This window comes from Carcharodon carcharias, chromosome 3 (assembly GCF_017639515.1).
Source record: "Carcharodon carcharias isolate sCarCar2 chromosome 3, sCarCar2.pri, whole genome shotgun sequence".
Lineage (NCBI taxonomy): Eukaryota > Metazoa > Chordata > Chondrichthyes > Lamniformes > Lamnidae > Carcharodon > Carcharodon carcharias.
Window position 1 is genome coordinate 188899565 of NC_054469.1, and position 27208 is coordinate 188926772.

The 27208-nt window shown below is 41.8% G+C and overlaps 1 protein-coding gene across 5 annotated transcripts in view; it reads left to right on the forward strand.

Annotated features, from left to right (window-relative positions):
• LOC121275837 (lysine-specific histone demethylase 1B) overlaps positions 1 to 27208 on the forward strand; it is a 191771-nt gene that overhangs the window by 102127 nt on the left and 62436 nt on the right. For all 5 annotated transcript variants that reach the window (XM_041183526.1, XM_041183530.1, XM_041183527.1 and 2 more), the window contains 4 exons: positions 5031 to 5105; positions 10220 to 10354; positions 12110 to 12281; positions 23761 to 23888. In XM_041183526.1, the coding sequence (XP_041039460.1) occupies positions 5031 to 5105; positions 10220 to 10354; positions 12110 to 12281; positions 23761 to 23888 (510 nt within the window). The remainder of the gene's footprint in view (positions 1 to 5030; positions 5106 to 10219; positions 10355 to 12109; positions 12282 to 23760; positions 23889 to 27208) is intronic.

The following is a 27208-nucleotide window of genomic DNA, read 5'->3' on the forward strand; positions in this document are numbered from 1 at the left end:
TAAAAGACAAGTGGTAGTTGTAGAGGATTCTATAATTAGGGGAATTGATAGCATCCTTTGTAAGCAGGATTGAGAGTCCCACATGGTATGTTGCCTGCCTGGTGCCAGGGTGAGGGACATCTCTGACCGGCTTGAAAGGATTTTGGAGAGGGAGGGGGAGGATCCAGTTGTTGTGGTCCACGTCAGGACAAATAACGTAGGTAAGACTAAGAAAGAGGACCTGTTTAGGGATTATCAGGATTTAGGAACTAAATTAAAGAACAGGTCCTCAAGGGTTATAATCTCTGGATTACTACCCGAGCCATGTGCAAATTGGCATAGGGATGTGAGAATAAGGGAAGGAAACATGTGGCTAAAGGAGTGGTGCGGGAAAGAGGGGTTCTATTTCGTGGGGCACTGGCATCAGTAATGGAACAGGAGGGATCTGTACCGTTGGGATGGTCTCCACCTGAACCGATCTGGGACCAATGTTTTAGCAAAAAGGGTAAATAGGGTGGTCAACAGGACTTTAAACTAGAAAGTTGGGGGGGGGGGGGGGGGGGGGGGAGGAGGAAAGGGTAAAACTCCAAGAAGTATGACTAATGGGAAACAAAACAGCAGGTTAGCATGTGGGGGGTGGATTCAACTTCATGGAAAATTATGAAAAAACTGAAAAGGAAGGAGAGGCTATTAAAGTGTCCAGAACACAAAATAGGACAGAGTGTTTGGAAAGGGCTAGGAATCTAACTTCAAGCACATCAGATAAAGGGACGACAATAAGAAGGGGGATGGGAAATACAGAACTGAAGGTGTATTTGAATGCAAGCAGTATACGAAATAAGGTAAATGAGCTTGTGGCACAGATTGAAATTGGCAGGTATGATGTGGTGGGCATTCCGGAGACATGGCTGCAAGGGGATCAGGACTGGGAGCTAAATATCCAAGGATATACATCCTATCGAAAAGATAGGCAGGTTGGCAGAGGGGGTGGGGTTGCTTTGTTAGTAAGAAATGAAATTAAATCAATAGCAAGAAATGACATAGGGTCAGATGATGTAGAATCTGTATTGGTAGAGTTGAGGAACCACAAAGGTAAAAAAACCATAATGGGAGTTATGTACAGGCCTCCAAACAGTAGTCAGGATGTGGGGCACAAGATACACCTGGAGATAGAAAAGGCATGTAAGAAAAGCAAGGTTACAGTGATCATGGGGGATTTCAATATGCAGGTAGACTGGGAAAATCAAGTTGGTCGTGGATCCCAAGAAAAGGAATTTGGCTTTTTGGAGTAGCTTGTGATGGAGCCCACTAGGCAATTCTAGATTTAGTGATGCGTAATGAGGCAGATTTGATAAGGGAGCTTAAGGTGAAGGAACCCTTAGGAGGAAGCAACCATACTATGATAGAATTTACCCTGCAAATTGAGAGGAAAAAGCTGGAATCAGATGTAACGGTATTACAGTTGAATAAAGGTAACTACAGAGGCATGAAGGAGGAGCTGGCCAGAATTGACTGGGAGATGAGCCTAGCAGGAAAGACAGTGGAACAGCAATGGCAGGAGTTTCTGGGAGTAATTTGGGAAACACAGCAAAAATTCATCCCTAGGAAGAAGAAGCATACTAAAGAGAGGACGAGGCAACCATGGCTGACAAGGGAAGTCAGGGACAGCATAAAAGCTAAAGAGAAAGCATCCAATGCGGCGAAAAGCATTAGGAAGCCAGGGCATAGGGAAGCCTACAAAGACCAACAGAGGCCAGCTAAAAAAGACATAAGGAGGGAGAAGATTAAATATGAGGGTAAACTAGCCAGTAATATAAAAGAAGATTGCAAGAGTTTTTTTAGATATATAAAGGGTAAGAGAGAGGCAAAAGTGGACGTTAGGCCGCTGGAAAATGATGCTGGAGAAGTAATAATGGGGGACAAAGAAATGGCGGAGGAACTGAATATGTACTTGGCGTCAGTCTTCACAGAAGAAGACACGAGTAACATCCCCAAGATTCAAGAGAGTCGGGGGGAGCAGAGTTAAGTATGGTGGCCATTACCAAGGAGAAGGTGCTAGGAAAACTGAAAGATCTGAAGGTGGATAAATCACCTGGACCAGATGGATTACACCCCAGAGTTCTGAAGGAGGTAGCTGAAGAGATAGTGGAGGTGTTAGTGGTGATCTTTCAGGAATCAGTGGAGTCGGGGGAGGGTCCCAGAGGACTGGAAAATTGCTAATGTAACCCTCCTGTTTAAGAAAGGAGTGAGGCAAAAGACGGGAAATTACAGGCCAATTAGGTTTTACAGGCCAATTAAGATTTTAGAGTCCATTATTAAGGATGAGATTTCAGAATACTTGGAAGTGCATGGTAAAATAGGGCAAAGTCAGCATGGTTTCATTAAGGGGAAGTCATGCCTGACAAATCTGTTAGAATTCTTTGAGGAGGTGACGAGTAGGTTAGACAAAGGAGAGCCAATGGATGTTATCTACTTGGACTTCCAGAAGGCCTTTGAACAGGAGGTTGCTAAGTAAGATAAGAGCCCATGGTGTTAGAGGCAAGGTACTAGTATGGATAGAAGATTGGCTGTCCAGCAGGAGGCAGAGAGTGGAGATAAACATTCTCAGGATGGCGGCCGGTGACTAGTGGAGTTCTGCAAGGGTCAGTGTTGGGACCACAACTTTTCACTTTATACATTAATGATCTAGATGAAGGAACTGAGGGCATCCTGGCTAAGTTTGCAGATGATACAAAAATAGGTAGAGGGACAGGTAGTATTGAGGAGGTGCGGAGGCTGCAGAAGGATTTAGACAGGTTAGGAGAACGGGCAAAGAAGTGGCAGATGGAATACAACGTGGGGAAGTGTGAGGTCATGCACTTTGGTAGGAAGAATAGAGGCATAGACTATTTTCTAAATGGGGAGAGAATTCAGAAATCTGGAGTGCAAAGGGACTTGTGAGTCCTAGTCCAGGATTCTCTTAAGGTTAACTTGTAGGTTGAGTCGGTAGTTAGAAAGTCAAATGCAATGTTGGCATTTATTTCAAGAGGAATAGAATATAAAAGCAGGGATGTGTTGCTGATGCTTTATAAGGCTCTGATCAGACCACGTTTAGAATATTGTGAGCAATTTTGGGCCCCGTATCTCGAAGGATGTGCTGGCCCTGGAGAGGGTCCAGAGGAGGTTCACGAGAACGATCCCAGGAATGAAAGGCTTAACATATGAGGAATGTTTGAGGACTCTGGGTCTATACTCGATGGAGTTTAGAAGGATGAGGGGGATCTGATTGAAGCTTACAGAATACTGAAAGGCCTGGGTAGAGTTGACGTGGGGAAGATGTTTCCATTAGTAGGAGAGACTAGGACCCGAGGGCACAGCCTCAGAGTAAAGGGAAGACCTTTTAGAACCTTTTAGAGGAGAAACTTCTTTAGCCAGAGAGTGGTGAATCTATGGAATTCATTGCCTCAGAAGGCTGTGGAGGCCAGGTCATTGAGTATATTTAAGACTGAGATAGATAGGTTCTTGATTGGTAAGGGGATGGGGATCAAGGGTTATCAAAGGCGGGAGAATGGGGTTGAGAAACTTATCAGCCATGACTGAATGGCGGAGCAGACCTGATGGACCGAATGGCCTAATTTCTGCTCCTAGGTCTTATGGTCTGCCAGTCTCTTTTCATACTCCCTCTTTGCTTCTCTTGTTTGCTTTTACACCTTTGCTCTGAACCTTGTACATTCAGCCTGGCTCTCAATTGTATTTTCTTATGACAAATGTCAGGTAGCACAGTTTTTTCTTCTTTGTCTTAATCCCTTTTGTCATCTAGGGAGATCTGGATTTGTTTGCCCTTCCTTTTCCTTTAGAGGCATAAAACATAAAAGTGCCTGAACTATCTCTTCTGTGAAGGTAGCCCATTGTTCAGCTATTGTTTTGCCTGCCAACCTTTGACTCCAGTTTATTTTGCCCAGATCTGTTGTTAGTCCATTGAAGTTGCCTTTTCCTCCAGTTAATTATTCACTCTGGGTCGTTCTTCTCCCTTTACTCTAACCAGTCTAAACCTTATGATATAATGATCACTGTCCCCTAAATGTTCTGCTATTGACACTTGATCCATTTGGCCTCCCTAATTCCCAAGAACGAGTGCGTCCTTTCTCTTTGGACTGATAATATACTTACATACAAAATTTTGCTGAATGCACTCTAGGAACTTCTTGTCTCTCTTTCTCTTTCTCTGCCTTTACGCTATCCTCTATCTATATTCGGGTAATTAAAGACCCCGATTATAACTACTTCATAATTTTTGTGCGTCTCTGTAATTCCCTTGAAAATCTGTTTCTCTACATCCTACTATTTGGTGGCCTATAGGCTACACAGAACAATGTAATTGCACATTTTCTGTTCCTTAGTTCTAGCCAAATAGATCCTGTCCTTGATCCTTCTGGGACATTCTTTTTCGCCAGCAGTGCAAAGCTATCCTTAATCAATACCACCCTTCTTTTCCTTTCCTGTCTTCCCTGAATACCATGTATCCAGGGGTATTTAATACCCAGTCCTGCTCTTTTTTGAGCCAGGTCTCTGTTATAGCCACAACATTGTAATTCCATGTGGCAATCTGCACCTGTAACTCACCAGTCTTATTTGCCACACTCTAGGCATTCACATACATGCGCAGTAATCCTGATGTAGACTTTATTACTTACTTGTTCAAAAGGCGATCTCTTCAGATTTTAAATAGAAAGAAGCAGGATACTGGTAAAACATGTTCAATCAGTTCACAATTCTTGAGGTATCTACATAATGTCTTTCTCAACTAAGGAATAAAATTAGCTTTCTTGCTTGTCTATCACTGTCCTAGGTGTGTTTTTTTCTGAAAATTATCTAAATTGAAACAAAATTATGGCAATGTTGAATTTTTGTTACTTCTAAAGTGTTCTGTTATTGATTCAGCAGTTAACTTAATACTGAAAGTGTAACAATCCAGTTTTCCTGACTAAATTTTTATCTGTTAGGTATTCATATAAAGTGTTTTTTAATTGATGATTATGAATTGAAGTGCATTATATTTTTCTTTTCTACAGAAAAATGTTATTGTTATTGGCGCTGGTGCAGCAGGCTTAGCAGCTGCACGACAGCTGCAAAATTTTGGAATTAAGGTAAGTCAGCTCTTTAGAAAACTTAAAATTGAACACTGATCACAAAACCTCCATTTTATTTTACTAACCGACATCAAATTTAGGAAACATGTCTACTTTGACTGTAGGCTTGATTTAATTATTCCAAAGAAAATATGAGTATAGAAAATTGTGATTGGCTGCCTTAATGGTCTGGTTTAAGTAAGCTTGTGCAAACACATTGAATGAGACTGAGCTTGCTAATATTGTGTCCCCAAGCACTGGACATTACCAGGAGAAACTGTAGTGAAGTCTCACTAAAATCGATTAACTATCCTGTTTTGGCATTTAAATAGTGAATCTTTGAGTGATAGTTTGAAAATATATCTTTATATTTTGCTTCGCCAATATTCCTGTTCTCCTTGTTCTTTTCATCAAGGTACTGATTTTATCTGGGATACAGTTACGCAGGTGCTGACTACCTTCTTGCATCTCACTGCAACTGCCCTTTCCTGGCAGGCTGGAGGGCATCACAACTGAGCCATTCATGTCCTTATTCACTGTCATTCACATGTTTACTTTTTAGTAGTAGTAACTGTTTCATGATCACCAGCTGTTTATTTTCTTCCTGTTACTTATCTCTTCACCGAATTTTGAATGACACCTATCCAGCTGGGATTTTTTCACATTAATAACAGCAAATAATTTGAAAGGATGCATAATTTGCGGCGGGGAAGAGTAGATGTGGAGAAGAATGCTTTTAGTAGAAAGTGTTGGTGTGCTTTATTTGCCAAAAAGTATGCCGGAAGAGTCCAAGTTCAGATTTATTTCTTAAAATGTTGCCATTTTTTACTTAACTGTCAGCAAAGAATTGCATATTTGTGATTGGCGATCTGATGATCAAGACAGGGAAGGGAGCCTGTTTTTCTGCATTGGCTGCTGTTCCCAGACACCTGACCTGTCATTGAAGATTAGTGTCATTAATGGGTTGGGAAGTCTAGGACTAGGAGACATAGCTTAAAAATTAAGGAGAGACCTTTCAGGAGTGAATTTAAGAAACACTGCACATCGATGTGGTAGAAGTTTGGAACTCCTTTCCACAATCAGCAGTTGGTGCTAGATCAGTTAATTTTTAATCTAAGGTTGGTAGATTTTTGTCAACAAATTGTATGAAGGGATATGGGAAAAGACCAGGGCTCAGATAAGATTGCAGATCAGCTACAACCTCATTGAATGGCAGAATAGGTTGGAGAAGCTAAATGGTCTGTTCTAGTTTCTATGTTCCATTTACCAATAGCAAGCAGTTTTTTTAGGTGAGTGGCTCTTGCAGAGGTAAAGCAACTGTTTTCTCCAGCTATTGAGGAAAAATAATAGATTTGATATGGTAATTAAATGTGTTGAAGAGAGGGAAGCATTTTTCTTATTCGTTCATGAGATGGGGGCATCGCTGGCTAGGCCAGCATTTATTGCCCATCCCTAATTGCCCTTGAGAACTGAGTGGCTTGCTAGGCCATTTCAGAGGGCATTTAAGAGACAACCACGTTGCTGTGGGTCTGGAGTCATGTGTAGGCCAGACCAGGTAAGGACAGCAGATTTCGTTCCCTAAAGGACATTGGTGAACCAGATGGGTTTTTAACGACAATTGACTATGGTCTCATGATCAGTATTAGAACTTTTAATTCCAGATTTTTTATTGAATTCAGATTCCACCATCTGTCATGGTGCAATTCAAACTCAGGTCCCCGGATCATTACCCTGGTATCTGGATTATTAGTCTGGTGGCAATAGTACAATGACACCACCTTCCCAAGTACTGGAAGTTTTTCCTTCCGTGCTGTCAACAGATATTCTATAATGTAATGTCTAGTGTCGCATGCAAAAAGGATTGTTGGCTAGAGATCATGAGCAGAATCATTGGCTGATTTTCTCCTCTTTAAATAATGGGGAGCTACTGACCTGTTAGCCTGACATCAGTAGTAGGGAAAATATTGAACCCGATTATAAAAGATGTGATAACTGAACACTTAGAAAATAATGGAAGGATTGGGCAGAGCCAACATGGATTTTTGAAAGTAAAATCATGTTTGAAAAACCTGTTGGAATTTTTTGAGGATGCAACTAGCAGAATAGATATGGGGGAACCAGTGGATGTGGTATATCTTGGAGAAGACCCACACAGGAGGCTAGTAATCAAAATTGGAGCACATGAGATTGGGCGTAATATATTGGCTTAGATTGAGGATTGTTTAACGGACAGAAAACAGAGAGTAGGAATAAACAGGTCATTCTCAGATTGGCAGGTTCGTACCAGTGGGTCCTGCAAGGATCAGTGCTGGGCCCCAGCTACTCTTAATCGATATCAATTATTTGGATTGGGGGACCAAATGTAATATTTCCAAGTTTGCTGATAGCACAAAACTAGGTGGGAATGTAAGTTGTGAGGAGGGTGCAAAGAGGCTTCGAGGGGATTTAGACAGGCAAAGAGTGGGCAAGAAAATGGCAGATGGAATATCATGTGGAAAAATGTGAAGTTATCCACTTTGGTAGGATGAACGGCAGTGCATAGTATTTCTTAAATGGTGAGAGATTGGGAATTGTTGATGTCCAAAGAGACCTGGGTGTCTTTGCTCATAATTCACTGAAAGCTAATGTGTAGGTGCAGCAAGCAGTTAGGAAGGCAAATAGTTTGTTTGCTTTTATTGCAAGAGGACTTGAGAACTGGAGTAAGGAAGTCTTGCTGCAATTGTAGTGAGCCATGGTGAGACCGCACCTGGAATATTGTGTATAGTTTTGGTCTCCTTACCTAAGGAAGGGTATACTTGCCATAGAGGGAAAGCAACAAAGTTCACCACACTGATCCCTGGGATAGCAGGATTGTCTTATGAGGAGTGATCGAGGGTCTATATTTCTCTAGAATTTAGAGGAATGATCTCATGTGTGTGTGTGTGTGTGTGTGTGTGTGTGTGTGTGTGTGTGTGTGTGTGTGTGTGTGTGTGTGTGTGTGTGTGTGTGTGTGTGTTTGTCTAGAACCAGGACACAGTCTCAGAACAAGAGGTAGGCCATTAAGGACTGAGATTGGGAGGAATCTTTTCACCTGAGGGTGGTAAATCTTTGGAATTCTCTACCTAAGAGGGCTGTGGAGGCTCAGTCATTGAATATATTCTTGACAGAGATCAATAGATTTCCTAGATGTTAGAAATATCAAGGGACATGGGGATAGTATGGGGAAAAGGGCATTTGGGTAGATGATTGTTAGAAGATGGTTGAGGCGGAGTCCTTGAATATCTTTAAGGCAGAGGTAGATAGATTCTTGATAAGCAAGGTGGTGAAAGGTTATTGGGGTTAGGCAGGAAAATGAAGTTGAGGTAAAAATCAGATCAGCCATGGTCTTATTGAATGGTGGAGCAGGCTTGAGGGGTTGGATGGCCTACTTCTGTTCCTATTTCCTATGTTTCTAACTGCTGAGATCAATTGTAGCTTTCCTACCACCTTAACCAACTAAGCTGGCAGAGAGACTGTGTGCAACTTTTATGGAATAAATATGCCTCGGTGTACACTTCGTAAGCAGTGAGAGATGGCATAGTGGTAATAGTTGTAAACTTGTTCCATTTGACATGGGGAAGTGTAGTTGACCTGGTGTTTCTTGGCATTTCTTTGTGGAAGACATGCAGACTTGCAGTGGGTGTTGCTGGATAAAAAAAACATGAGTGTTAACCCTGGCTTCTTCTTAACTTGGGAGTAGCATAGCCAATTGTAACAGAGACTGGGGCTTCAAACCTCAGACTTTCTTGGCCTCTATGACTGAACAATTGATTGATTTACCTGGCTGAACCATTGATGAAGAAGAGACCCTCCCATATCTTTTGTGCAAAGATGTGTTATTAAAATCGCTTCAAATAGTGACTGGAATGCTATCTTTTCTATGTTCCTGAGGCTGTACATTGAAACACAATATTTCTTGCTTAATCCTGGCTCTAAGCACCCAAATTTGCTCAATGCTTTCAACTTTCTATTTCAACACCTAGCCTTGGAAATGTTACAAAGATGCCAGCCTTTGATTAAGGGACCAGTAACTTGGTAAATTTTAAAGAAACTTAATTTGCAGTTTTAATATTTTTTGACATATTGGAAGAGGATGTTGAAACTGGGATTCATCACTTTAACAGTTATTTTGGTAATGGGTGCTTGTATATCTCCTGAAGCATTATTTGGTGACTAGATGTTAAACTTAATTCTACCTTATGGGTAGAATTCCCCCCCCCCCCCCAGTTGGGGGAGGGGTTGTGCAGGGGCACCTCTGACCCGGTCTGTGCCACCATTTTACATGGGCCAATTAAGGCCCGCCTAGTGTGACGCTGAGCGTTCCCTGGCGGGTGGGGCGGGGGAGGTCCCTGAGTCGGGGCCTGCACCGCATGCGTGCAAAAGAGCGCTGAAATCTCCCTGAGGCACAGAGGTACCTCAGGGAGATTAATTTAAGTTCCAAAAATTTTAATGAAGAAAAAAAGTTAAGATGTCCCTTCATGTGACAGTGTCACATGATGGGACATGTCAATGAACTTTAATGAAAAAAATTACTTAATTTATAAACCCTTCATGAAACCGCATCCTGCCCGTGGATGAGGTTCCATGAAAATGCGAAGACTGCCTAGGCTCTTCGCCTTCCTGCCAACCTTAACGTTGGACGGACAGCTTTCTCAATAGGCTTAATTAGTTAATTAATGGCCTTAACAGGCCTTTGAGAGTTTGGCGGGTGCGCAGCTGACTCAGTGCGCGCCCGCCAAACTGAAAATCTAAATGACGCATGGTGACGTTGGGACGCATGCCCGATTTCACCCAGCATCATTTTATGCCTTGGCGAGCGGGCCCTGCCCTGCTCGCTGAGCTGAAGATTCAGCTCATATGTTAAATTTTCTTTTGTTTCAGCTGGCCATTTAATTTTCAGTTGACTGACTTGCTTGGTCTACAGACTCTATTATTGCCCTATTAAATTGCTTGGTCAGCTAAAAAATAAACTGGCATTAAGAGTTGAAATGGATTCTTAATATGGTTTCAGGGTATAATAGACTGCTAACAAACAACCAAGGGTGTTGGTGTGTCTGCAGGTTAACAATCTGAAGAAAAATGGATTTTCTGATTATGCTGTATTTTCAAATTAGGTGATGGTGTTGGAAGCCAGAGACCGGATAGGTGGACGTGTTTGGGATGACCACTCTCTTGGCGTGACTGTGGGAAAAGGAGCACAGATTGTTAATGGCTGCATTAACAACCCTATAGCACTAATGTGTGAGCAAGTGGGTTACTGTATTATAGCAGTAATATTAAGACTACATTATTCATTAACTTGTTTGAATAATCATTTCATAGATTGCATTGGTTTTATGTGGCTTCGTGATGATTCATTGTAATTGTACAATATTTTAAAATTTGTTTCCTTTATTGGTATCCTTTTGTCCAGCACTGGTTTGCAATTCTTACTTTAGGTGTTGCGTGTATCTTTAAACATTGTTTCATTTATAGGCAGCACATTTTGTTTACTCTAACCACCTCCTCCTCCCCTCTCCAAAATAAGTAAGTGACTTGGTGCTGTTGCCTGAAGTTTTACCAAAGAACTTTCGTAGCAAAGGGAGAGAGGTTCAGTTTTTATTCTTGAAACTCAGGGTAGTGTTCCAGGCCCAACCACCTTCAACTGCTTTATCAATGATTTTCCCTCTATCAGAAAGTCAGAAGTGGGATGTTTGCTGATGATTGCACCATGGTCAATACCATCTGCAACTCCTCAGATAGTGAAGCAGTCCATGTCAATATGCAGCAAGACCTGGACAATATTCGAGCTTGGGCTAATAGTAATGGCCATCTCCAACAAGAGAGAACCTAACCATCTCCCTTTGACATTCAATGACACTGCCATCGCTGAATTCTCCACTGTCAACATCTTGGGGGTTACTATTGACCAGGAACAGAACTGGACCAGCCATATAAATACTGTGGCTACAAGAGCAGATCAGGCATTGGAAATTCTGAGACAAGTAACTCATCTCCTGATTTCCCAAGGCCTATCCGCCATCTACACAGCACAAGTCAGGTGTATGATTGAACACTCTGCACTTGCCTGGATGAGTGTGGTTCCAACAACACTCAAGAAGCTCAATACCATCAAGAATAAAGCTGCCCACTTGATTAGCACCCCATCAACTACCTTAAATATTCACTCTCTCCACCACCGAAGCACGGTGGCAGCAGTTTGTACTATTTCCGGAGTGAACTGCAACTCACCCAGGTTCCTTCAAAAGCACCTTCCAAACCTGTGACCTCTCCTATCAGAAAGATGAAGGCAGCATAGAAGACCACCACCTGCATCTTCCCCTCCAAGCCACACAACATCTGACTTGGAACTATATCGCCGTTCCTTTGCTGTCACTGGGTCAAAAATCCTGGAACTCTCTTCCTAACAGCACTGTGGGAATATATGCACCAGATGGACTGCAGCAGCTCAAGAAGGCAGCTCACCACCACCTTTCAAGGGCAATTAGGGATGGAGAACAAATGTTGGCCTTGCCCGCATCCCATGAAAGAATATTACAAAACAAAATCTCTCCCTTTACTCTATTTCACATATTTACCGAGAAGCCCATCAAGTTGTTATGTTGAAGAAGTTGAAACAAAGATTGATCTCAGGAATGTACAAATATTTTCTATGAAGCGATATAGAGGAATGTGCTCCGATGTTGCTTTACTGTTCCTCTCCCATGTTGACCATTGCTCAGATGCCACTGAGTTCTTTGCTTTCTCTTCCTTCTTACCACCTAACCTAACCCACTCAGAATAGGAAACTGCTAACATGAGCCTACACTTTGCAATATTGTGGGATAGCACTTTGCAATATCAGCAACCCACATTATTGCATCATCATGTATCATGGAATCTTTGTTGTCTCAATCCGAAAAGTGGCTGTGGTAGATATGCGGAAGTCCAAGTTTTATTTGTTGTTATACAGTTTTTTTTGTATAAGCTTTGTTGAATTATTTTGAAATTATTTTCTACTATAGCTTGGAAGTAAGATGCACAAGTTGGGGGATAAGTGTGATCTTATAGAAGAAGGTGGAAGGGTGGCTGACTCCACCATTGACAAATGCATTGACTTCCATTTCAATGCCATGCTGGATGTCGTGGCAGAATGGAGGAAGGACAAGAAACAATTCCAAGATGTTCCTCTTGGAGGTGAGTTATCTTGAATAAAACTTACACGAATGTAGTTTTGAGTTCAAAGAATTAGTGGAATTGGTCCTTGAAAGGTTCAACACGAGGGAAATAAAAGTCATGATACCTTGGTAAGGATTCCATTTGTTTAGAAATCACAAAAATTTAATTATTGCTGCCAGGGTTTCTATAAGCACTTCACAAATTTGGAATTTTTACTGATACATCTTATGTTTTGTAAAGGTGAAAAATAGATGGGTCTAAAAAAATTAAAACTCTTTTTAAAAGGCTGAGTATAGGACAAATTTTTTAGTGATTGCATTGTAGCATTGAATTATTTACATAGTCTGTAGCTGATGATTGCGCTATGACCCTTCGTATTCTGTAAAATTTATCCAGAAACTTGATTATATGGTACTGTAGAAGGATCAACCCTTCTTTCCCGCTCTCTCCACTCCCCCACCGCCCCCAACATGCCCAAGCCCCAGAACTTTTCTTTGGAATTGGAAATAACATAACAAATATACAAACTTTAAAGGAAGCAACGCAGCTCTGGGTTAATGGCATGGATTAATAGTACTAGTGAATTTTAACCAGGCTTAATTTTAATAGTTACTGCTACACATGCACAAACTATTTTTGTTCCTTTCATGTGAAATTGGTAATTGGATACATTTTCTCTTCTATCATTCTCCCACCTCCATCCACATTGCATTTTGTTGCATTATAGCATCTATCTGGGAAGCTCAGGTATATGATGTTTTAAACAAAATATTTAAACAAGAAAAGAATGAGCAAGTTTTCATGAAAGTAAGGCATGTTCCTCAATATGTTAAAAGCAAAAAACTGCGGATGCTGGAAATCCAAAACAAAAATAAAACTACTTGGAAAAACTCAGCAGGTCTGGCAGCATCTGCGGAGAGGAACACAGTTAACGTTTCAAGTCTGTATAACTCTTCAACAGGACCAAGTAAAAATAGAAGAGGTGAAATATAAACTGGTTTGGGGGGCAGGGTGTGGGACAGGTAGAGCTGGATAGAGGGCCAGTGATAGGTGGAGATAGCCAAAAGATGTCATAGACAAAAGGCCAAAGAGGTGTTGAAGGTGGTGATATTATCTAAGGAATGTGCTAATTAAGGGTAGACAGCAGGACAAGCAAGGTACAGATAGCCCTAGTGGGGGTGGGGTAGGGTGAAACCTATTTCGATCCCTTCCCTTCACCCCACCCCACCCCACTAGGGCTATCTGTACCTTGCTTGTCCTGTTTTCTGCCCTTAATTAGCACATGCCTTGGATAATATCACCACCTTTAGCACCTCTTTGGCCTTTTGTCAATGACATCTTTTGGCTATCTCCACCTATCACTGGCCCTCTATCCAGTTCTACCTGTCCCACCCCCTGCCTTAAACCAGTTTATATTTCACCTCTTTTCTATTTTTACTTAGTTCTGTTGAAGAGTCATACGGACTCAAAACGTTAACTGTGTTCCTCTCCGCAGATGCTGCCAGACTTGCTGAGTTTTTCCAGGTATTTTTATTTTTCCTCAATACGTTGCCTGTTTTCAGTTGCAAAAAGCTTGAAGAAGGAAAATACATTTGGGCTGAAAACTTGAAGATTCAAGAGGCTACTCTATATCTTGCAGCCTTGATATTCATTGACACTCTCTCTCTCTCTCTCCCCCCCTCTCCCTCCCCCTTCCCACTCATTTGGAAGTGAATGGCAGTCCTGTGGTTCATCAGTATGTTTCCATATTTATCCTCCTACCTAATTAAAGAATGTTAATTTGCCTTGCATGCAGCTAATGCTTCTGTGAAGGGCTGATAGCCATTTTCATGCTTATTCACGTGCAGCCATTCTAATTCTTAAGAACTAATGGAGATACATTTTCTTTGATTTGAAAATTTCCAAGGCTTAAATGAATTTGTAAGTTCTCAGTTAAGATACCTCTAGAATTAATATTCATGCTTATATATGTTGGGTGATGTTGGATCGAACTTTCAGCTTGAATCATTGAAAATTAGCTCCATTGGTTCACCAAATACTGATTATTGTCCACTGACACTGAGTTGAAAACTCATTGTGAGTAAAACTTGAATGATGATAAGAGATGGTTCACTGTGCTATCCGAACTTGATACTGCAAAAAAAAACACAAAATCAAAGTACTACAAATGCTGGAAATCTGAAATAAAACAGAAAATGCTGAAAAAGCTTAGCAATTCAGGCAGCATCTGTGGAAGAGAAATAGTTGGCATTTCAGAATGATGACCTTTCATCAGACCTGGAAAAAGTTTAAAATTTAATTGGTTTATAAACGGTATTTAATCAGAGAATTTATAATAGAGAACAAGGAAATGGCAGAGCAGTTAAACAACTACTTTGGTTCGGTCTTCACAGAGGAAGAAACAAATAACTTCTGAGAAATGCTAGGGAACCAAGCATCTAGTGAGAAGGAGTAATTGAAGTAAATTAGTATTACTAAAAAAATAGTGCTGGAGAAATTAATGGAATTGAAAGCTGATAAATCCCCAGGGCTTGATAATCTACAGGGTACTAAAGAAGGTGGCCATGGAAATAATAGATGAATTGGTTGTTATCTTCCAAAATTCTGTAGATTCTGAACAGTCCCAGCAGTTTGGAGGGTGGCAAATGCAACCCAACTATTTAAAAAAGGAGGGAGGGAGAAAACAGGGAATTACAGACCGGTTAGCCTAACATCAGTAGTAGGAAACTGCTGGAATCTATTATACAGGATATGCTAACAGGACACTTAGCAAAAATCAATGGGATTAGACAAAGTAAACATGGATTTATGAAAGAGAAATCATGTTTGACAAACCCATTGGAGTTTTTTTGAGGGCGTAGCTAGCAGAATAGATAAGGGAGAACCAGTGGATGTAGTGTATTTGGATTTTCAGAAAGCTTTTGATAAAAGTCCCACATAAGAGATTCGTGTGTAAAATTAAAGCACATAGGATTGGAGGTAATATATTGGCATGGATTGAAAATTGGTTAACAGACAGGAAACAAAGTAGGAATAAATGGGTCTTTTTCGGAGTGGCAGGCGATGAATAGAGGAGTACTGTTGGGATCAGTTATTGGGCCCCAGCTATTCACAATATATATCAGTGATGTAGGAACAAATTGTAATATTTCCAAGTTTGCTGATGACACAAAACTAGATGGGAATGTGAGTGGTGAGGAGGATGTTAAGAGGCTTCAAAGCAATTTAGACAAGTTGAGTGAGTGGACAAATAAATGGCAGATGCAGTATAACATGGATAAGTGTGAAGTTGTCCACTTAGGTATGAAAAACAGAATGGCAGAGTATTATTTAAATGGTGATAGATTGGGACATGTTGATGTACAAAGGGACCTAGGTGTCTTTGCACACCAGTCACTGAAAGCAAGCAAGCAGGTGCAGCAAGCAGGTAGGAAGGCAAATGGTATGTTGACCTTTATTGTAACAGGGGGCAGGATATTGAGTTTGGTGAGCAGGGTGGGGGGGCCCTCTCGCCAACACATAAAATGACTTGGGATGATGTTGGACGGAACTCCCGACGTCACACTGTGTCATTTCAATTTTCAGGTCGGTGGGGGCGCAGCCAAATCAGCTGTGCGCCTGCAGACCTATCAACAGCCAATTGAGGCCATTTAAAAAGTAATTGAAGTAGTTAAAGGGCCAGCCCATCCAACGTTAAGGTTAGCGGGCAGGCTGGGAGCTCTAGTGGGCTTCAGAAAAAGCATGAAACCTCATTCACGGGTGGGATGAGATTTCATGTAGGTTTTTAAAAATGTAATAAAAGTTTAATTAAAAGTGATGGACATGTCCCAACTCATGTGACAGTGTCGCATGAGGATGTCAGAGATTAATCACACCAAGGCATCATTAATACGTAGAAACCCCATTTAGTACTTGTGCACAAAGGAGAAAGCACACAAAAGAGCTACTATACGGTCTCTTGGCAAAATACACGCAGACCTGTTAAAAGCATTTTTACAGCCAGTCAGAAAATTTTGCACAAAGCTATCCGCTTATTTGCAAAAGTTAACTGACCAATCCATATTTCAGTAAATTTTCATTCCCAGCACAACAGATGTTGTGTTTACGCAAATGCTTATCAAGATCCTGATTACATTCGGCCTGAGAAAGAACAAAATGGAATGTCTCAGGGCTCATCCTACAAACTGTGGTCAGACAAGATGGTATTGTTCTCAAGGTTGCAGTATTTTTCTCTTTTAGGCCTAGGTATATAATTCAACTTCCCTATTAACTCTTTTAGCACTAAATGGGTTCCCTATAATTGCCCAGGCCACCACACTTCCCCCCTTTTGTCCTAAAAGGACAATCCATCACCATTAGCCGAGTTCTATGTATCCTAGTCGCCGGGCTTCATCTTCAGTGGGGTCCTGATTCCTGAGGAAAGGGAGGGTATAGATAGCTGACTTGCCACCAGGACTCTGGAGATTCTGTGGTCAGCAGACAGAGCAGATGTGGCAGGTCTGACTGAGCTGCAACGCTTGCAGGGCCAGCAAGTCAGGGCAAACAGACTGATTTTTGTAATTGCAAGGTCCAGATTCTTCAGTGTAGTAGTCATTAGAGGTCCAAGTGGAGGTGGAATTATTTGACGTGGGATTTTTTGATCGTTGGCAATCATACCCACCCACGTTAAAGTATGTGAGACTATCCTCAGATCTCGGGACCTGCGAAAGACACACCATCTCATTGGCCTTGCACTCCCAAAAGGTGGTCATAGGACCAGACTGGTTGTGGAACCAAAACCAGCCCTCCTGGTAGTTATAATCAGCAAGGTAGGCACAGGAACCCAATGGCAATTTGCCCACCCGAGTACTACCCTTGGTATAATTTCTCCTGACGCATAGCCAGGCCGGCCCCATAACAACCATAAAGGTGGTCTCCCGTCTTCAAATGGGCGTTCGATGAACGAGGGCCCCTGTATTACCTAGCGACCATGTAGAATCTGAGGGGAAAGCCAAAAAATGCATCTCTGAGGAGGAGGGGTTAACAGGAAAATGAGTACAAATCCAACATTTAATCCAATTAACTTGCGAGGCTACGACCTGCATTCGTTGAACCGCAGAATTGGTAGTCCCTGCCCCCGCAAGGACCACGCAGGACAGGATCCAAATCAGAGTCAGCATTCTGACGGCTCAGTTAAAGATCCTGCACAAGCACTTCCGTTCGAGGTCAGCGTCCGCTTGACATGCGATGTGTGGATCCACAAGGGTCGTCCTTCAATCTTCATGGCCGTATGGGTTGTGAGCAGGACTTGGAAAGGCCCCTCCCATCGAGGTTTCAAACAGTTCTTTCTCCTGAAGGTCTTTACCAGGACTAGATCCCCAGGCTGGCATTGATGGCAGTCTTCAATGGTGGGCTTTTTCTAAGCTTCTATTACCTGCGTATGCAAGCTTTTGAGAGAATTAGTAAGTGCTATACAGTATGTAATCATTCCCTCATCCATAGAATGGATGTCCATTTCCCTAGCAGACAAAGGCGGTGCCACTGGGAGGCGTATAGGACGTCCCATTACAACTTCATAAGGGGAAAGGGAGGTGGTATGGTTAGGGTGAGAGCGCATTGTCATGAGCGCCAGGGGTAGAGCTTCAGGCCATTTCAAACCGGTTTTTTCACATAATTTAGCTAATTTGTTTTTCAGAATACCATTTTGTCTTTCCGCTGCCCCTGTAGACTGGGGGTGGTATGGGCAGGAAAGGTGATGGTTGCATTGTAATGCCTTCAACAGTTCCTTTATCACTTTAGCGATAAAATGAGGTCCATTATCACTTGATAAATTCTCTGGTATCCCAAAGCTGGGTATGTATTCATGTAACAACAATAACAGCATAATTTCGTCAGGTGGGATACGCCTCCACCCATCACAAGAACAAACATACTATAACTAAAACATAATTATATCCCATACGTTTAGGCATTTGTACAAAGTCCATTTGTAGGTGTACAAATGGGCCCCATGGCTGGGGTCCCATACCAATCACTGAGGGTGTCTTGCCTGGGTTATGTTATTGACAAAGCAGACATTGTGAAGCTATTTTAGCTGCCACGGTGAAAACCCCAGGTGCGACCCACATCTGCTGTGCCATTCTGTTCATCCCCGCTTTGCCCCAATATTTTCTACTCTATATAATGTCCTGCCGGACGTTGACATAGGTATGACAGATATTACTAATACAATGCCTATTAGCACGTTACTATTCACTATACATTCAACCCTCATTCTATATACGTGTGTCAAACCTCTGAGCTGGCAACTGGTCAAATCATGATTCTTGTGTCGTGAGAGATTCAATAAATGCTCATCCGTTACCCATAAAGGGACTACCCCTTCGTTAATCTGTCTTAAATTTTCTCAGGCTTGTTCCAGTGCCCAAGATCCATAGGTGCTGCATACATCATTTCTGCTTGCTTTGTCTGAAATATCTTTCCCTATTTCAATTAATTTATTGATAGTCTCCGCATGACTTTCAAGCATGGTGGCCAGGCTTTGGATTAACTGTGTCACTTCCTGGTCTGTATCCGATTGGGTACCCTGGATCCCCTGTCCCCGCTCTAGAATCTCCTTAAGCTTAAAGCTCAGGGTACAGACCTTCTGGTCAACAGTTGCCAGGTTCTGAATTAACCACTGATGTCCCTATATTGATATCGTAGTGGCATCATTTATCAGGCTGCGCTTAACGCGGTTCCCTCCGAAGCCTGATCGTATCTCGCCATTGAACTGAACTGCTTCAGTCATCAATTGGCATGTCAGAGCCGTACAGAGTGTTTGGGTATGGGTTGAGCATCACTGGGGCAGGATGACACTGGCTACATTCAAGTCTACAGGTACCAGTTCATGGTGTATATTATTATACAAAACTTCTGATTAACCAGTACCAAACCATTCTTTGGTCCTGGATGCATAGTTGGACAAGATGGGTCAGTTGGTGTGGTTTGAGGGGCTTCAATTATCTCTGCTCAGACTGTGGAAGTAGATGTGGAAGGTGGCTGGGTAGTGGCGGACCTCCCATGCCCGATCTGAAGCAAACCCTTATTACAATTTGAAAGCACTTGTTACATTTATCATTCCCCGTTGCGTGTCGAATTCGGCACTGTCCGTGCTGTACCAAAGTTCCTCCTGCGGTGCGGGATGAGCAGTGATGATCCCTGACCTTGTTGCCAGTACTGACAAGCCCACGACCAGGATCATAGATCTGTGGAGACATTAACATTGGCTCCCGTTTTCTGGTTTACCGCTTGGTCAATTGTCATGTATCTTTAACTGTGTGTAATGCCTCCATTTACTTCCCGTTCTCATAGCTACAAGTGCATATGTATCACGTGTCATAATTACCTCATATGGTCCATGCCTGTTTGCTCCAAGCTCACCTTGACCATCACCTTATTCCCCACTTGGTCCATTGTTGCTCTTTGGATTTGCCTGTTTCCATATCCTTAAGCACTGTCGGTCTCTGACTTCCTTCCTTAACTCATGCAATTGCTTACTTAATTCCCTTACATAGTCCGTATTTTTCCTTTCAGTGGTCCTACATCTCCTCCTCCCACTAAAATTCTTTCAGGTAATTGCATGGCCCTTCCTGTTATCAGTTCAATGCGATGAACCTGGTAGTCCTATTTGGTGTAGCCCTAAGGCGCATCAGAATGCTGGGCAATACTGTGGCCCAGCTGTTGCCTGTCTCCTGAAGTGCTTAGGCTATAGATGTTTTTAAAGTTCAGTTCATCCTTTCCACCATCCCTGGACTCTGGGGGTGGTAAGGAATATGGAATTTCTGTTTAATCTCCATAAGAGCACACACTTCTTTAATGACTCTCCCTGTGAAATGAGTTCCCTGATCTTAATCCATCTGGGTAGGCACCCCCACTCCTTCCAGTTTACTCTCTCCTGCTGCTGTCTCATGTCAGACCTCAATTCCTTAAACAACTCTACAATGCACTTTCTTATCCTATCTTTTAATGGCTCAGTATATTCACTTCCAGTGATGGTTCTCTCTGGGAACCGCTTAACTCTGCCTGTCATCAAGGTGTTACTCCTGTGGTCTTACTTTTTGTAGCTTGCAGGCACATTAATATAATCAGTAATACACCTATTTAACCTTTTTCCAGCTTTCCCTTTACCTGTATCCATCTTGTGGTAAATTGTTGTTAAGTATTATTTCTGCTTACATTTCAATTCCTGAACTACAGATTCCACATAGTTTTACCTCTTAAGTTTTTTTACCCTGACCATCCTAAGATTCTCTTGAGTTCAGTTTCTCTACCGTCAATGAGGATCTCTGTCTCTAGATCTTTGCTTATCTCCCCCTGTGCAGTTCCAATGCCTCAGTTGATGGCCAGATTATCAAATTCATTTCCCTTAAAACAGTTTGTACATTGTGTCCTCTTTCCCTAACTCATTCTACTACTTGCTTCATACCATTTTACACATGCAACAGCTACCATCTTATCTTGTTCAGGTTGCCTGGAGAGACTTTAAAATAAATAAAATATTCTCAAAACAGTTTTAAAAACAGAAATCAGGTATTGACATGTTTTGCTTCCTTATCTTCTCAAACATTTTATTGTCTCAAAAGTAACCCAATAAATTGTGTCTGACCCTTTTAGAATTATCCCAGATTCATTAACTCGGCCAAAAATTGGATTTCTGCCAAACTTTGTCAAGGTCTTGAGCTTAGCTTCATAGTTTGGGAACAGACTTCACAAATATAAAAGCTTGCAGCATTTGAATTAGTGCCAATTGTTGTCAAACATTTTAAAATGACAATTCCCTTTTGAGAACTTATCAAGAACCAAACCTCAAATTTTTAAACTTTGTAAGAACTGTAATTTACACTATTAAAATGAAAACAACCTCTTTTTCATGTGTAATGATTTGTATCCAAGTTATAATTTCCGTATGTTTATTGACACATTCTTTATCTTATATAGCATCCTCGTTATTCAAAGTAACCTGTTAAATTACACTGCACTTTACATCTCAAGATTGTCCCAAATTCAAATTACAGTGCTGTTGGAATGCAGATTTCCTTTAATATTTAATTCATCTCTTCAAAAGAAACCCCTTTTTATCCATTGGAACCACCTAGACCTTGTGTTTATGCCTTTTGGTTTTCCTAGAATCCTTCTGAATTTCAAGTAATTTTTTTTCTCAGAATTTTAGAATACGAACTCGTATGTATTAATCCCAATTGGCTTGGAAGCTGATGATGAGTGTTATTCCTTACTAGTCTGCAAGGGGGTGGTACAAGGGTTGGTTCATCTCAAACACAGGCATCTGTTTTATCTTTACACTACCTTCAAATTACGATTTTTGCCAGAAATCTCAACTCAAACCTTATACTCAAAACTTTGGAATGTTTGAATAAACTTTTCCTTTAATCTAGTATGGGGCTTTCGACTCTAAAGTGCTCAACTACACACACAAAAGACAATTCAGGGAAGAAAGCACATTAAGGCTCACAAACAAATGCTTCCTTGCAAATAAGCACATATATAAAGATATATATTTATATTCTTATAATATTGAACTTAACTCTAAACGAAGCTCCAAGTAGCAGTGTGGGGAATAAAGGGACCTTGAAGGCTCCACCTGTAGGGACCTTCAAAGCTGCTGCTTGTCAATTGCTCATTAACCCCCTAGGGGTACCCGCTCTCTCTCTCTCTCTCTCCAGCACAAACAGCTGTTGTAACTAAGACCAATTCATTTTTTTTTAAGTTACAGAAAATTCAGTAGCGGACCTTTCAGGGAACTTGGAGTTCCCTTTGGAGGGGGAACCTGGGGTTCCTATCTAATAACTAAAAAAGATTAGTCACATGAGGGGACATGTCAGGGAAATTTTATTTTTCTATATTTCACATTTTTGAATTTGGCGCCGATCTCCCTGAGGCAGCACTTAGCCATGCACGTGAAAGAGCGCACTCTCGACTTAGGGAATCCGCCCGCCCTCCGCCCGCACAGGGAATGCATAGTGCTTCCTGGTGGACGTCATGCTCGGTGGGCCTTAATTGGCCCGCCCAGTTAAAATGGCGGTGCGCCTGCACGTGCCTGCTCCTGAAGTCGGGGGGGAAATTCTTATCAGGATTTGAGTACAGGAGCAAGGAGGTCTTACTGCAGCTGTACAAGGTCTTAGTGAGACCACACCAGGAATATTGTATGCAGTTTTGGTCTCCTTACTTAAGAAAGGATATACTTGCCATAGAGGGATTCCTGGGATGGCAGGATTGTCGTATGAGCAGAGATTGGGTCGACTAGGCTTGTGTTCACTGGAGTTTAGAAGAATGAGGGGCAGATCTCATTGAAATGTATAAAATTCTGACAGGGCTGGACAGACTGGACGCAGGGATGATGCTTCCTCTGGCTGGGGTGTCTAGAACAAGGGCTCACAGTCTCAGGATATAGGGTAGACTATTTAGGACTGAGATGAGGAGAAACTTCAGAGGGTGGTGAACCTGTGGCATTCTCTACCACAGAAGGCTGTGGATGCCAAGTCACTGAATGTATTTAAGAAGGAAATAAATTTCTGGACTCTAAATGCGTCAAGGGGTGTGGGGTGAGAGCAGGAATATGGCGTCGAGTAAGGGATCTGCCATGACCATATTGAATGGTAGAGCAGGCTCAAAGGGCCGAATGATCTACTCCTGTCTCTATTTTCTGTTTCTAGGATGGCAGACAAGAGGCTAAATGACAAAAGGGTTGGTGGTGCAGGACCAAAGGGAGTAGTAATGGGCTAAGTAAAGAAACAAAAGATGTTTCTAAAGGAGGCATGAATGACAGAATGATGAACAGCTGCTGTCCAAAAGCAAAAACAAGAGTAAAACCAAAAACTGCAGAAAAAAGAAACAAAATGGGGCAGATGTCATGGTCTGAAATTGTTGCACTCAATAGTTAGTCCTGAAGGCTGTAAAGCACCTAATCAAAGGATGAGGTGCTGTTCCTCAAGCCTACTTTTACACTGTAGGAAGCTGAGGACAGAGAGGTCACCATGAGAACAAGATGGAGATTTAAAATGAAAGACAAACAAGGTTGGGATTACGTTTGCAGATTGAACGGAAGTACTTCACAAAGCAGTCACCCAATTTGCATATGGTATCCCCAATGTAGTGCAGACTTAAGTGTGAGCAGCAAAAACTATATATTAACTTGAAAGAAGTACATGTAAACAACTTTTACCTGGAAGGAGTCTTTGGGGCGTTGGACAGTGAGGGAGAGGAAGAGCAGGTGTTGCATCTCCTGTGTTTGCATGGAAAGATGTGGTAAGAGTAGGAGGGGTATTAAGGATGGCTGAGGAGTGGACTGGGGTGTCGCAGAGGGAACTGTCCCTTCTGAGTGCTGAAAGGGGAGGGGAAGATGTGTTTGGTGGTGGCGTCATGCTGGAAGAGATGGAAATGGCAGAGGATGAGTGATTGTTGAATGCAGAGGCTGGCGAATAACAAAAATAAACATGCCAAGTTTTTTTTCTGTATGCAGAAAAGATTGAGGAGATCTACCAAACTTTTATCCAAGAATCTGGAGTCCAGTTCAGTGAACTAGAAGCTAAAGTGCTACAATTTCATCTTGGCAATCTTGAATATGCTTGTGGTAGCAATCTGCAGCAGGTAAGAAATTAATTGTTAATGAATTATCTGCATGCTATAAAAAAATGATCAATAATGGACAACACTGATTTTAGTAAAAGCAGTAAATGTTGGAAATAGACAACATTATTAAGGTACTATGCACTACGAAAATTCATGTATTCTTCAGCTGAAGCTTAACTTCATGTCTCCTTTGAAGGCTAGAAAAATTTATTGATGTTAATTAGACAGTGTGAAAATTGATACACAGCTCAACCAACATGCTGCAGTTATTATGGCCGTAGTATTTCCAGTGACCAATAGTTTATACTTTGGGGGTCTTGAGCTATAGAAATAGTAGGAAGGGGTGCTTGGACCTGAGAGCAAAAGGATTTTTCTGGAAGAAGTTGGAGCAGTGAGAAGTGGAAGGTATACTTTGGCAGTAGCGGTTGGGATGATGGAATCTGATAACATTGAATGTGGGGCAGCTGGGCGGAGCATGCTGGCATCTGTGATCACTTGAGAGTGGTCAGGAAGGAGCACGAAGCATGGTGGGTGTATAAAAACTATAATGGGATGCCTGGGGTTTGTTGGTGTTAAGCAAGGCTGAAATCTGACAGTATTTTCGAGAGGGGAGATTGGAGCAAAATGGAGCCTGTAAGCTACCTGCAATCCTACCCTGCATCCCAGAACTTTTGAAATATGAGTTAGCCAGCACTGGTCAGGGTGTTGTCTTTGATGTTTTAAGTATTTAATGCATTGTCTTTAGACTTTATTTCAAAAATTACAATATAAACATGCTGCATGGTTCAAACAGTGAAGACCTGCCAGCATGGGCAGAACAGAAAGCTGCAAGTTACCAGCTGTGACCCAGGAATTATCTTTTAAGTTTGTTTTTAAAAGTTCTTAAGCTGACTTTAATAGTAAAAGTGCAGTATCTCCTTTTTTAGAACTTGAAATGGAAGGGAGGAACTTGGGGAAAATTACAATCACCAGGGAAGTGGTATTGAGCAAATTGTTGGGGCTGTGGGCTGACAAATCCCCAGGTCTGGGTGGATTTCATCCAAAGGTCTTGAAAGAAGTAGCTGGTGAAATAAGAATAGCTGGAAAAACGCAGCAGATCTGACAGCATCTGCGGAGAGGAATACATTTAACGTTTCGAGTCCATATGACTCCTCATCAAAACTGAGGAAAAATATAAATGAGGTGAAATAGTTGATGTACTGGTTTTAATTTTCCCAAGTTCTCTTGGCTTGGGGAAGGTTTCATTAGATTGGAAAATAGCTAATGTAACTCCTTTATTCAAAAAGGGAGGGAAACAGAAAGCAGGAAACCATAGGCCAGTTAGCCTAATGTCTGTCATAGGGCAAATGTTAGAAGCTTTATTAAAGGTGTTATTGTAGGACATTTAGAAAAAAATTAAGGCAATCAGGAAGAGTCAACATGATTTTGTGAAAGGAAAATCATGGTTAACCAATTTATTGGAGCTCTTTGAAGGAGTCACATGTGCTGTGGACAAAGAAGAACTGGTGGCTACACTGTGCTTGGATTTCTGGATGGCATTTGAAGAAGTGCCACATCAAAGGTTACTGCAGAAAATAAAAGCTCATAGTGTAGGGGGTAACCTATTCCATCATCCCAACAAAGAAGATTGGCTAGCTAACAGGAGACAGAGAGTTGGCATAAATTAGTCTTTTTCTGGTTGGCAGGAGGCGACGAGAGGTGTGCCACAGGGATCAGTGCTGGAGCCTCAACCTTTTACAATTTATATATATGATTTGGATGAAGGGACTGAAGGAATAGTGGATAAATTTGCTGATGACACAAAGATAGGTAGGAAAATAAATTGTGAAGAGGACATAACGGAAGCTGCAAAGTGACATAGATAGGTTAAGTGAGTGGGCAAAGATCTAGCAAATGGAATATAATGTGGGCAAATTTAATTTTGGCAATAAGAATAAAAAATAGCTTATTATCTAAGTGGTGAGAGATTCTGAGTTCTGAGATCAGAGGGATTTAGGTGTCCTGGTGCATGAATCACAAAAGGTGAGTATGCAGGTACAGCAGGTAATAAGGAAAGCTAATGGAATGTTATCATTTATTGTGAGGGGGATTGATTACAAAAGTTGGGAGGTTATGCTTCAGTTGTATATGGCATTGGTGAGACCACATCTGATGTATTGTGTATAGTACTGGTCTCCTTATTTAAAGAAAGGTATAAATGTGTTAGAAGCAATTCAGAGAAGGTTTACTAGATTAATACCAGGAATGGGCGGGTTGTCTTATGAGGAAAGGCTAAACAGGTTAGGCTTGTATCCACTGGAATTTAGAAGTGTAAGAGGCAACTTGCTTGAAACCTTTTAAGATCTTAAAAGGGTCTTGACCGGGTGGATGTGGGGAGGATGTTTCCTCTTGTGGGAGAATTTAGAACTGGGGGCACTGTTTAAAAATAAAGGGCTGCTCATTTAAGACAGAGATGAGGAGAAATTTTTTTTGAGGGTTGCGAGTCTTTGGAATTCTCTTCCTCTAAAGGCAGTTGAAGCAGAGCCTTTGAATATTTTTAAGGCAGAACTATATAGATTCTTGATTAAGAAGGGGATGAAAGGTTATCAGGGGTTGGCAGGAATGTGGGATTGAGGTTATAATCAGATCAGCCATGATCCTTTGAATGGCGGAGCAGGGTTGAGGGGCCATGTGGCCTCCTCCTGCTCTGAATTCGTATGTTCAAATGTTGAGGCCAGTTCCTAGATCATCACATTTCTTGGAGAAGTACAGAGTGGTGAGGGGGCAAAGGTTATCTGGAGGCAGGCCTGGAGTGGGGTGAAGGTACTGATTCACTGGCCAAGTCAAAAAAGTTGGTGGGCCGGAGCAGAGGCAGCAGATTATTGCACTGAGCAAGAAGTCTGATTTTCACTGTTGGGTAAATAGAGCTGGTGAGAACAGCGTCACCTGCAACTAACAGTTGCAAATAAGCAACTTGAGGAACTAGAACTGGAATAACTAAGATGATGTAATCACTGAAAGGACTTAAAGAAAATTGAGCAGTTTGATGACAAGCCACTAACAATTCCAGATGGATGGAATCATGGCACACATGCAGCATAAAAAAAAAACCACTGACCCAAAAGCTGAGGCCTCTGGCTTCAATGTCCTTCAAAGGTAGTTGGCAGTGCTCAACCAAATCTGCATAGGACATGGGCGGTGAGGCCATATGCTGCTCAAGTGGAAGATGAAGGACAACCCAAAGTGCGAATGTGGCCATACATCTGAGCTCATGGAACATGTTACATTGATCTGTCCACTAAGATCTATTGCAGGAGGTGCCTCATTTCTCCCTGTGGCACCTTTGGCTATCATTGTAC